At 45.5% G+C, this 13,253-nt stretch overlaps 1 protein-coding gene and 1 long non-coding RNA gene across 2 annotated transcripts in view; one reads left to right on the plus strand and one right to left on the minus strand.

Annotated features, from left to right (window-relative positions):
- Window positions 1-13,253, minus strand: part of LOC146855099 (uncharacterized) — a 284,283-nt gene that overhangs the window by 16,463 nt on the left and 254,567 nt on the right. The gene's annotated exons all lie outside the window — the stretch shown is intronic.
- Window positions 742-8,660, plus strand: LOC146855100 (potassium voltage-gated channel subfamily A member 3-like). The gene has a single exon (XM_085652601.1). It carries the CDS (start codon window positions 1,010-1,012, stop codon window positions 2,495-2,497), a length of 1,488 nt encoding a protein of 495 aa, XP_085508727.1. The 5' UTR covers window positions 742-1,009; the 3' UTR covers window positions 2,498-8,660.

Here is a 13,253-nt window from a genome sequence, read left to right on the forward strand (position 1 = left end):
ATACATACCATTTGTTACGAAAACAAGAATATTTCACCTCTGGACCACTCTCAGCTATACACAGGCAATGTGCCCTTCTAGGATTGTCAGTGTAGTGTATCGCTGTTAATGCATACAAAAACACAATAGGTTTTCGTGTATGTCAGAACGAGCAAACAGCATTGACAGAGACGTTCTTGTGCGCGTTTACTGGTGGGTAAAAGAGAATGATGCTGCGCTATTTATGAATGTCCTTGACAAATCATGGCATTTCTATTAAAAGAGAGATTCGAAGACCTAGAAGAGACGCTATTGAACTGGACGTGATTCTATTTTATATTCTCAGGTCGAGATGCTAGGACTTGGCAGATATGCTCTGCAAGGTCAATGCTATATAAACTGAAACTTCTGCCAACTGAGGTGACGTGTGATGTGCATTAAGATGCTGGTCACCTCCAACTTCCACGGAAACGCGTTAGAGCTTTTACATACATAGCTAGACGATGGTATTTTGGTTGGGGAGTGGGGGTCTCCCTGCTTCTCTGCCAGTCGACTGACAGCTCTTTGCAATGCATGTAAAGATACATGACGTGAGCGGACTGTCACGGCCATGTCTCGGCGCTTAGAATGAGCCCAGGAGCGTTCCTGAAGCGGAGAGGCGGAGACCTGTCACACATGGTCGAATAGGCGGCACAGAGGCGGGACGCGCACCCGGCACATCTCATGAACCGCCGTGTTGTGACACCGGTTGAGGAGCTGGCAGAGTGGGGACACACCTTGAAGGCTGCGACCGAGGAGGCGTGGAGCCAGTCAGCGAGCCGCGGGCGAAGGATCATACAGCAGACACCAGGGCATGAGAGGCGCCTCCGCCTGCTCCAGCGGGAGGCTGCAGGGGGCCCAATTGAAGGTGCAGCGGAGGCATGCAGCGGGGTCGGAGCGCTAGAGAACAGTGGCACCAGGGGTAAAGGAGCCCTGACGGGCGCTGTTTTAGCAGAGCGGAAGCCCCACCCCGCGCCACCGCTGCCCCGACATGACTGTGGTGGCTGGAGGAGAGGACGAGCCGAGGGAGGTGGCCCTAAGAGCACACAGAGATTACGAGGAGGGCGGCTGCGTGGCTCAAGAGGAACCAGAGCCCGGCGAGCCGCCAAGCCCGGACTGCTGCGAGCGTGTGGTGATCAACATCTCCGGGTTGCGCTTCGAGACGCAGCTGCGCACCCTGGCGCGCTTCCCGCGCACCCTGTTGGGAGACCCGCGGCGCCGCGTGCGCTTCTTCGACCCCCTGCGCAACGAGTACTTCTTCGACCGCAACCGACCCAGCTTCGACGCCATCCTCTACTACTACCAGTCTGGGGGCCGGCTACGGCGGCCCGTCAATGTGCCCGTGGACATCTTCCTGGAGGAGGTGAAGTTCTACGAGCTGGGCGAGCGCGTGCTGGAGCTCTTCCGCGAGGATGAAGGTTTCATCCGCGAGGAGGAGCGGCCGCTGCCTGAAGGAGCCCTTCAGCGCCAGCTCTGGCTGCTCTTTGAGTATCCAGAGAGCTCCGGTCCGGCACGGGGCATTGCCATCGTTTCGGTCATGATCATCCTCATTTCCATTGTCATCTTCTGTCTAGAGACTCTGCCCGAATTTCGCGAGGAGGCAGCGAGACTGTCTGACCCATTCCTGGCTTTTAACGACACCCGAGCGAGCCTCCCCCGGAGCAGCCCATTCACCGACCCATTTTTTCTCACAGAGACCCTATGTATTGTCTGGTTTTCATTCGAGCTGCTTGTGCGCTTTGCAGCCAGCCCCAGCAAACCAGCCTTCTTTAGGAATATGATGAATGTGATTGATATAGTGGCCATCATCCCTTACTTTATCACCCTGGGCACTGAGCTGGCCGAGCAGCAGGGTGGTGGCAACAACGGGCAGCAGGCCATGTCCTTGGCCATTCTCCGGGTTATCCGGCTGGTGCGGGTCTTCAGGATATTCAAGCTCTCCCGACACTCCAAGGGGCTGCAGATCCTGGGCAAGACCCTGCAGGCCAGCATGCGGGAGCTGGGGTTGCTTATCTTCTTCCTTTTTATTGGGGTCATCCTCTTCTCCAGTGCTGTGTACTTTGCTGAGACTGACGACCCTGAATCCCTTTTTACCAGCATCCCGGATGCCTTCTGGTGGGCGGTGGTGTCCATGACTACAGTAGGTTATGGGGACATGTATCCCACAACCATAGGGGGTAAGATTGTGGGCTCTCTATGTGCCATTGCAGGTGTGCTGACCATTGCTCTACCTGTGCCTGTCATTGTGTCCAACTTCAACTACTTCTATCACCGGGAGAAGGAGCAGGAAGAGCAGGCCCAGTACACACATGTGCCCTGTGGGCGGCAGTCCAGCCCTTACCGCGAGCACATGGGTACAAGCAGCAGACTCTCTCTCCACAGGTCCGACTGCACTGAAGACCTAGAGGAACTCAAGTATTCACAGTATTGCTCAACCAACCAGGACTACACAGATGGAAAGCTTTACACAGAGGTATGATTTCTTAGAATGAACTCTGCCCATGGCAGCCATCATTCCAGCCTGTAGGGCATTGTCTAAGTAAGGCCAGTGATTCTCCCTGAGGCACAGAGAAAATATGGCTGTGAGAGAGACCAGGAAAATAAGGACCACAGCAGGTTTTTGAGATGGATCCTGCAAAGAGAAATGCATTGCTCAAAGTATGTATGGCAGGTTGTACAGACAGGACCTGTGCTTCGTTGCATAGAAACAAATCTGGGGAGAAATCATAGAAATTAAGACTGCAACTGATCCAACCTAAAGGGACGTGGGAAATGACCCCAACAGTGGTGTGACAGCTCAACAAGACAGCCTTTTGCTCTAGCCTACTGGGGACTGTACAGCAAAGGGCCTGTGGTTCACATTAAGGAAATATAAGCGATGATAACATCAGGAAAATGAGGACTACTGAGGTGTGAGTAAAGGTACTCGGGTTGAACTCCACACTCGAAAACACCCCTTTCTGAAACTTGGGGAAATCATACAGTCAAGGGCATGTGCCCAGTATTCAGAAATGAATGAGCAAGTCTGCCCGGGAATGAGGACTCGAGAGGTGAGACTGGGAATACTAGTGTAACCTCTGCACATAGATACCAACGTGGTGGAGCACCCCCTTTCCAGATGGGTGTGCCTGCAGGGTGCTCATACACGCTCCAGCATAGAGGATATTTTACAGCAGAGTTGCGACTGTAACGAGGGGGTGGACCTCTGCTTGTGGATAATTAAAAACATCCTGGAAACATCTCCCACTTTATATCCTTCACACGTAAAAGTACTATAGCATTACTAAGGAAATTATAGGACCAACATCTTCTGTGGAAAGTCAGAGATGTATCCTAGAGTCTCCCCATCTCCGATGCCATCAACTCAAACACGTTCCACCTTGTTGATTATTTTGTAGAAGAGGAGAGTGAACAAATGGGCGATGATTAATTTGGTTGGGGCTGGATACCAGTTTCAGACAACACAGGTACCTCCTTGATGGTGTTTTAATGACAGCTGGGTAACACAGATCCACTTTGGGGGAGGGCTGACTTCCCTGTTCTTCATAGTACGCTGTGTATTCATCGGAGCAGCTGCAGCGATTTATGTTGAAGCACTTTACAATCAATCACGTGAAATGTTGCCCACTCCCTTTCTCCCCCCACTCCTTCATCAGGTGTAGCTCATACCAATGTGGTATTTCCTTAATTTAATGCATAATGAATGCGTTTTTGCACATTTTGTTTTGTTTACACCCATGCCATGGCTTTAATTATGGTTTACTCTGTTAACCAAATGCGCACGCATGGACATGCCTTCCTATGCAAGGTCGATTCAGGGACATCTGCATTTTCATCTAGCATTGATTCTAAGGACATTCTGTTATGTTGTGAATAACAACTGGGGACTTCTTTGAGTCATGTGCCGGCCATTCCAAGGTGGCAGTGATTAACAGACATCTGAACAGTATTGAGTCATTTTAGACGTTAGTTTACATGTTGTGTTGTGTATGTCCAGCGAGAGGGTTGTGGGGTTACTTTCTAAAATTATATATTTTTATATGGACGTAATTGTTCTGTTTTTATGTAATGCGAGAAACTTTAATGGGAAACGGTGCAAAACAAGAGAAGCGTTCTAAAATTGGGCTTCCTTATGTCCCTGCTGCCTCCCTCCACCCCAGTGTACCTGAAGGAATGTTATGTTATGTTAAAGGATTTTATAGAGTGCGTGGCTGTCCCAACAACGGGGCTTCCCAGCACTGGACCTCAGACATAGGAAGCAAATGCTAACTGCCTCTCAAAAGGAAAACAAAGGGATTTAGGTAGAAAATAACCATGTCTTCAGAGATTTCCTGAATAACAGATGTTTTTCAATATTTCTAATGAAAAGCGGAAATGCATTCTAAAGGGCGGGAGCCTTGGCGTAGAATGAACGTCAACCAGCTCAGGCCCTCTGAACTCGGGGAACAGTGGCCAAGTTGAGGTTAGCTGAGTGTAGGTGGCAGGAGGTTCTGTATGAAAATATGAAATTGGACAAAATAGAAACTCTTTGGCAGAACAGGATCTTATGGGCTGTACACAAGGTCTTAAAATGTATTCGCTTCCGTACTGGAGGCCAGTGCAATTCGTGAAGAAGGGCAGTAACAGGGGTAAACTTTGGAATGGCAAAGATAGCCTAGCTGCTGCATTCTGGGCAAGCTGGAGTCTTCTGATGACTGACCTGTTAGTGTCAAGGTACAAAATGTTGCAATAGTCAAGTTTGGATAGAATTACTGCTTGAATAATAGTTTGGCCGCTACTGGAATCAAAGAGGCCAAGGATCGGTTTGAAGCTTCTCATAAACCCGAAACTGGTGGCAACAACCGATTTAGCTTTTGCCTCAAAGGCCAGGGTACTGTCCATGACAACTCCTATTTTTAATGGTGGACTTGGGTATGGGGGGAGACCCAAGAGAAGAGGGCCACCAATGGTTGTTCCAAGAAAGGGTGTCTTTCCCCAGAAGAAAGACTTCAGTTTTATTAGCACTCAGGTGGAGGCAGTTGACACTCATCCATTTTGCAACCGCTAACAGTCCTCGTTGGAAATTAGACCTATCCAACGTCGGGTTATCTGTAAAGGAGAAACACCAACTGCATGTCATCAGCATAGGATATTATAGCAATCCCAATAAATATGATAACCTGTGCCGAAGGTTGGATGTAGAAATTAAACAGGATGGGGCTCAGCAAACAGCCCTGGGGGACACCATGAGGTAGAGAATGCAGGTTTGAAGCTATGAGTAGGTGAGATAACCTGGAAGAAGTATTCAGACAGAAAAAATGCAAACCATGACAATGCCACCTCACCTATCCTAATGCCTTATAGGTGCCGCAATAGGATTTTATGAGACACTGTATCAAATGCAGTGCGCAAATCCAATAGAATCAGAACTGAGGAGCGGCCTACATCCAAGGCAATACGGAGTTGCTCAGTGATAGCGAGAAGCGCAGATTCTGTACTGGGCCCAGTCCTGAAACGATTTTGTGAGGCGCTCAAGATGTGATTGTCGTCCAGGAATTTGGTCAAAATCCCATTGACATGTCTCTCTGTAGCTTTAGCAAGAAAAGTAAGGAGAGAACTAGAGCGGAAGTTTTTTGGTTTGGAAGCGTCCAAGAAAGGTTTCTTCAAAAGAGGGATAACTTTGGCCTGGTTCTAGGGACCAGGCACGTGAACTGAAGACAAGGAGAGGTTAATCACTTCTAGACGGAGTGGAAGGAGAGAGTCATGGAGTTTGAGAAATAGGTCAGGTTTAAGTGGATCTGCCGGAGAGGCAGATTTAACTTGCCTAGAAATGTTGAGCAGCTCAGGCAGACACAGCGGAGGGATCAATTGAAAGCTCCGAAAAGCAACTGCCAACTGGCTGTGCATTAGGGTCGGGGATAGCTGCAGGAGCATCCAAGGGAAAGAGTTGGTAGATTTAATCTAATTTGCCAGTAAAGTAATCTGCCAGCTTCCCTGTGTGCACTGGAGGTGTCAATGGGGTCTGCAGAGAAGGAGGGTTTAATGAGACTATTCATTAAATTAAGAATTTCCTTGGCAGAGATCTTTTTGTTCCTGGTTTTATAGGCAAAATAATCAACTCTGGCTTTCCAAATCAACTTGTGATAGGATTTAATGGCTGCTCTGTATTGGCTGGTTCGCAGAGTCACAGGTTTTCCTCCTGGAACGTTCTAGGTCCTTGCAGTGTTTTTTTTGCCACGATGAGGGGCTCAGTAAGCCAGGGGGAGGCATTTTTCTTTCTATTAAGTAATCTGTCTAGTGGGGATAAAAATATCTCAGGATGAAATAAGCCAGTGCAAATGTTCCCGTCTCCAATGCCCTGTTTCCAGGTATTGGCACATGGTTTGGACTGTGCGGTCACAAGACATTTGCGCACTGTATGCACTGTGCAATCTCCAGACATTGGAATATGCCTGCACTGTACAGTTTCCAGACTTTGGCACACTGGCTGCACCTGGCACTCTCCAGTCATTGGCTCACGGGCTTCACTGTGAGGTCTCTAGATACTGGCACGTGCTTGCACTGTACAGTTTCCTGACATTGGTACACGGTCTGCAATGTGCTGTCTTCAGGCTTTGACGCGTGTGCCCTGTATAGGTGCAAGACTTTGGCTCACGACCTGCACTGTGCTGTTGCCAGGCACTGGCATGCTGCGTGCACTGTGCTGTCTCCAGACATTGGCACTTGGCCTGCACTGTACTGTCTCCAGACATTGGCACACTGCCTGCACTTTGCAGTCTCCAGACATTGGCACATGGGCTGCACTGTGCTGTCTACAGACATTGGCTCGCATGTAACCTGTATAGTTTCCAGACTTTGACACCTAATCTGCACTGTTGCTGTCTCCAGACATTGGCACATGGGCTACACTGTGCAGTCTTCAGACATTGGCTCGCATGTAACCTGTATAGTTTCCAGACTTTGACACCTAAACTGCACTGTTGCTGTCTCCAGACATTGGCAGGCTGCGTGCACTGTCAGTCTCCAGACATTGGCACACTGTCCGCACTGTGCAGTGCCTCTGTTTAAGTGGTCGCGGGTGCAGCTCACATGGTCTGATATTTTGCTTCAGGCCCATTTCCCGCATGATCATAATGTTGAAAACGCCTCTCAGCTGCGCACACCTTCGTGTGACTCAACTATTTTTAGAAATTCTATCGCGTGCTCGCTCTACAGACGCATTAGTCTGGAGCCGCCATTCCTTCTCACCTTGCTTTATGTTCCTTGATCTGTGTACTGTGCACATGCACGGCAAAACAGGTGCTGCAGCTCCCAGTTACATTTGGTTCAGAAGCAATGAACTTGTGATCAAAGTGTAAAATGTTTGCGTGCGAGTGTTTCTAACGTTCTAAAAGTATATCTAGTTTTGGATGTGTGTACAATTCACATGAACCTGGTACCTGCTCCACCGCCACTCCGCGAAGCATAGTATGGCTGCAGCCCTTTATGCCATGAAGCTGCCTGGTAACAGCAGCATTATATGCCAAGAAAAAAAGTGGCTATGATTTTCAGCTCACCAAATAGGGAAAGAAGAGGAATTGTTATGGTCAAGGTGGATATGCATGAGCAGCATTTTCCCAAAAATCTTTTGAGAGCAGCTTGTTTGCATAGCTGTTGGCCAGTTTGAAAAACCAACTGGTACTTACTATTTCCTAAGTCTTTCAGGCCCACCCATAGACACAGCCTATGGAACGCCCCCAGTCTGTACTGCGAAGGAGCTGTAAAAGGGAATCAATTAAATTGGTATGGGGTAAGACAGTTTCAATATTTTTGTTCCAGAAAATGTCTTTACAGTGCTGACCAATCTCATATTCTGATCTCATAGTGACTATATAAAAGAAACATCAGAAGTGCTACGGGTATGACAGTATGCAAAGTGTCGAGATGATGTGTAGACAGACAGTAAGCACGTGAAATAAATATTGTACACCCTTTTAGACTGGACAAAGTATTGTGTAATGGAACTAGTACAGAAAGTGAACAGGCCAGCAGTGCATGAATGTGCTATGACAGAAATACAGGCATCCCGTCTGTTTAGAGCTGTCACTTTCCAATTTGAGAACTTCCTCTGGCAGGTATCTGGAGGGGGGCAGGTGACTCTGGGTTACACTGTGTACTCACTACAATATGTGATGTACTGAAATAGAAATAGGACAGCAGATGTGGAACTACTAGTGCATATGCAGAGCTAGACTCCTCTGAGGGTTTCCATAAAGCCCCTCAGCTGGCTGCAGCAGTGCAGGGTTAGTTTCAGATTTCAATTGTCACAGGCGCTTTTTTTTACACCGTAAGCAGGCCCAATTCATCAGATCTGATACTTATTACAAACATGCACACAGGTTCCTTCAGGTCCCCAACACAGTCTGCTCCGAATTGCAAGTAACCAATTTGTAGTTCCTCTTAACCCAGAAACATGTTGCAGCAGCAAATTGACAGCAGTCAACCCACAACTTGTGGTTTGAAGCTCGAATTCCCCAGGAAAACGCACAGCTGTTAGTTTTGTTTCTCTCTATGTGTGTCTGGTCTAGTTTTTTAAATGTCACAGGTTACGGTCTTCTGTGTATTGATGGTAACATAACGCCAAATAAAGACAACACTGGCAGTTCATGCATAAAACACCAAGACCCCGTTTCACATTCTTTTTTTGTCGATATGGTGGCAGTCCTTGGAAACAGTTAGTAGCCAGGCTTCAAAGGATGATAGACATTTGCACTACTACTTGTGGCAAACGTTTTAATGCCAGTTTGAAAACCACCAGCCATAAATCGCCCGTTCTATTTCACCCATTTGGTCAACGTATGCTGTTGTATTTTTTTTCTCACACAGTTTTAAAGGCAGCGTCTAATTTTCCCCAAATCCAGGCTGTCTTTGAAAATGTCTTATTTACAATCGTGCATCCGGCTGGTGAATGGCCAGTGTAGACTTTTCATACCCATGAAATAGTGCATTCCACAGACATGGAAACTTTGAATCAATTATTTAGGATTGCGCATTCCAGGAAAATAATTTGTAAAATGTTGACACGAAGGTTTCTGGAAGGTGGTCGTGGATTTATCAAATGTTGCAGAAGGGCAACTTGCTGAATATCTTGAAATAATGCTCTTGGACTGTCTCACAGTTAAGCACGTAGACCTGCTTCTCGGAGATTGACTTCTGTAACGTCATTACTTCTGCAAACGGTAAGGGGGCGCGTGCATTTCGTCACCGGAGACAAGTGCCTGCAAAGACACACATATGTAAGTCCTATGCAGCCGTCAGATGGACGTTGTACGGTCATGCTTCTGAAAAACACATTGCAATGATTTAATTTCAAGTCCGAGCCAATCTGTCTGAAGCATCTCCAGGGACTCTGGTTTCCATAGCAACCTGCTAGCTGCTCTGACTTTGTCTACAAGCAAGTAAACAGGCTAACCAATATGCAGCCGCTTTCTCATCACAGCCTTTTGAAAATGACCCGAGTAACAGGCTTTGGTATGAGGAGCATTCTCTTTCTACCCTCAGAAACAAAGCTCACTTCACCGCAAATAAATCCTGCTTTCAAGCGTATCTAAATGGCTTATTCAGTGACGATACAAGCCGCGAAGTAAAAATGGCGAAGCACAAGACCGTCATGCACCATGCAGGCAGTGTGGCACGCGAAGGAGTTTTTAAGGTCGAGCATACACATTTTATGAAAAAAATAATTGCTGGGTTATTACTTGTCGAAAATGACTCCGCATGTATCCACTTCTTATTTTTGGTTACCGCCGTTATTTTGTTTTAATAAGGTAAGAATTCCTATTGCCCAGCACCAATAACATTCCGAAATACTGTGTGAGTTCTCACTTTAATTCATGCTGTCTCTCTAATAGGTTCTTGGTCGGGGTAAAAGGTAAATGGCGTCCATGCTATGATGCGCTATTACCGCTTCTGTAATGCATCTAAATCAGTCGGTGTGCAATTTACCCTACATTTATATATTTTGGGTGAGTATATGAGGACCCTTTTATCTTCCGAAGACTTAAACATATAATTCCAATTTAAATATGTGATATAACCACCATTATAGAACATGTCTCCATACAATTAATACTTATTGGTACATTCTTCACAATGCCAGTTGCATTTCCAAAAATGTGCTTCTCCAGTTTAAGTGAATACATTTGAAATACATTTGCTAAGCCTCTCATTTCAATTAAGCAGCTTTTTACATCACACGAGAACACTTCCTTAAAACAAAACTTGATTCAGAAATGGGAAAAAAGTAAATGTTAATAAGGTATACGAAGCTATAGACATAATCTGCTGGGCCATATAAAATACAAGGTTCGCATACTAAATAAATTAACCCCAGAATGCAAAAGCTCAGAATGACACATCACAGATATGGTTTTCAGTCCTCGTTTATGCAGCTATGTGTTTGAAACGATATCCATGGGCAATGCATGCCATGGAATGCCAAAGAAAGGCGTTTATAGAGCTGCAATTAGATCTAAATAACCACTCCAGTAATGCTGGTTAACTATTTCAGTGCTGAATCGTTTGAATACACTGATGCCAGACGATTTTTCATAGTTTTAACACAAAATCGTGTTGCCTAAGGAATCCCGGTTCCACCAACTTTATCTTTCAGATACAAAGTATTGTTTTAGTTTACTTTTGGTTTTCCTTTCATCTATTTGTAAACTCTTGCAGAGCATCAGGCTTCAGGATAGCATCTTTTAATTTGGTAATTTGGATACATGATAATTCCGCGGGATGAGCATTTCGGTGTTTCCATACAACCCTCCTGGTAAAGGGCACAGGGGCAGGCATGGCTTTGTGGCAGGAATCAGATGCACCATCAACATGTTTTTGCTTGCTATCCTCACTTTCTGCTGGACTCAGGGATCAGTTTGTTAGAGGCAGGCTCAGGCTACCTGCTGAGACCCAAAGAAGCGAGCCCGGTTTCCACTTTGGACAATGGTGCCTCTGGACCTACATGGCCTCACACTCATGAATTCCTATACCTAATTTCCTTGGTGCTGGAGTGTTTCGGTGGACCCACTTTAAGGGCAGTGTCGGGGGTCATTCCCTGTCATCGGTCGCTAGTCTCCATCTGCAATGTCAGAGAGATCTGTATCAATTGGACACACACTGTTGGCAGATACTTTGTGACTGAGTACAGTGGTGGCTTCTCTGGTCTGCAATGTTAGGCTGCAAAAAGGCAACATCATGGATTTAGGAATCCAACACCCCAACTTTCCACAAAGGGAGATAGGCTCTTGCCTCCATAACAAACACACAGATAGAAGCTCACTTCTGAAAATCACTGTTGATGTTTAGAGAGTCCCTTTTCCTTTTCATTCAAGAGGTAAACTTTGAGGTTGATATAATCTGAACTGTGTTGCTACTTTCATGACACTATTCACATGGTGGTGATACCCTGTATTAGCTGCATTATGCCCAAAGGGGATTTCAGCAAAATGCACTTCCCACTTGTCCTCTGCTTTTACTGTTGAGGCCGTGCTTCTTGCGATGGCAGAGAAATACACAAAGGTAGGAGCAGCACTCAATATACATGCATCAATGTTACCTCCTGTTTGTGATAATAACATGCATTGTTTTGAGGATGCACAAGGGCTTGGTGGAGCTGTGTTGTGTTTAGGTGTACTTCGAAGCAATCTGAATTAGAATCTGAAGAGTTATGATGGGAGGAAGGAGTTATGGAAGGGGTACAGAAAGTATGTTAGCCGCACTATAAATCTCGCTCTTTGGTTCATGCATTGATGTAGCCCTTCATGTTGCTATCAAATGAGAAATCAGTTAGCCTCTTGGACACCTGCTTACTGTGATTTATTTCCATATTCATTGCTCACTAGTTCCAATGTAATTATCTCTAAGTGCAGAAATGATGAGGACAATTCCATGCATTCCTGTGTCATTATACTGAACATTGGCAGCGTCAGGTGTTTCCACAACAGTAGGAGCTCACCTTTACAGTGATGTTCATGTTCTTCTCTCAGTAGAAATCCTGGTGCATTGTTTTATGTTCCACAGTTTTTGTACAGCGCATGTATACTAATTACTTGGGCTCTTTACTGCCTTTTGTATGTGTTGGCGACTAATTGGGCTGGTGCATGTTGCTGCTAGCACTTGTCGACTAGCTCTTTAGCTCAGCTTTGAGCTGCCATATTAGTAGAATACTGTAATAATTTACTGAGATATGGGACTAACTGCTTCGTCTAGCTCATTTGGATCCCAAATTATTACAGAAGTTCAACCTGGCACTGTGCCCCCAATTTCCCACTTCTCCTGGTACCTATATTTCCTTTGTATTTGTCAAAGGTCCACCTCTGGTTTTTCCATAACTGATTTGCTTACGTTCCTGACTTTATTTGAGGATTCGCCATGCCAAATTGTATTCTTCTTTTCCTCTTTCTACCCTCTCTATCCCCACAGTTATTCCTTTGTAATGGACCAGCCAGCAAACACTTTATATGTTATCTTGTGTTGTTGACATTTTCTATTACTTACCATCACTATCATGGCATCATAGAGCATCAGTCTGGGAACACCATCAAACAATTTTGTCTGCTGGTGTATATGTAAGTTTAGTGGAGAATATGTTCAATGTTTAGTTTAGAAGTGATTTGTGTCAACTGGAGTGAAGTTAAAATGAGTTTGATCATGGAATATCTGTGTTGTGTCCTATGTGTCGGGTTCCATGTGGCAAAGATCATTTTCCATTTTTATGGATTTGTTTCTATGTGTCTGGATCTCAGCTACTTTATTGTTCTTTATTTGTTCATTACCTGAACAGGATAGATAGACTTCAGTAGGTAAATTTAAAGTACATCTCAAGCAAATGTTGCAAGTCTAATTGAAAAGAATCTGCGCAAGTTAGGTGTGAAACAGCCAACATAAGGTCCAAATAGGCACATGCAACCACTTCCCAAAGGTACTGATTAAAACTGTGTTTATAGTATTTATAAGTTAAATATTTGGTAGTCAGCCTCCAGAGATTTGCTGGCATATTTAAATTTGACCAGTTCAATGGAATTGAATCACTCCAAGCACACTTTCAAGAGCGCACCATGTACTTGGTTTGTGCTCAATGTTTTTGAAATTATGAGCCCAAGCAATGGTGCCAAAGGCACTATGAGGAGTATCTGTGTACAAGTGTGCATAGTATGCTTAAGTTTAGCGTGAACCTACTTACTTTAAGGTCTGTAGTGCTTTCCAAGGATTTACTTGTT

Source organism: Triturus cristatus, chromosome 4_1, assembly GCF_964204655.1.
Source record: "Triturus cristatus chromosome 4_1, aTriCri1.1, whole genome shotgun sequence".
Classification (NCBI taxonomy): domain Eukaryota; kingdom Metazoa; phylum Chordata; class Amphibia; order Caudata; family Salamandridae; genus Triturus; species Triturus cristatus.

Coding starts and splice junctions, on each gene's coding strand:
- LOC146855100 (XM_085652601.1), top strand. CDS start 1,010: ATGACTGTGGTGGCTGGAGGAGAGGACGAGCCGAGGGAGGTGGCCCTA.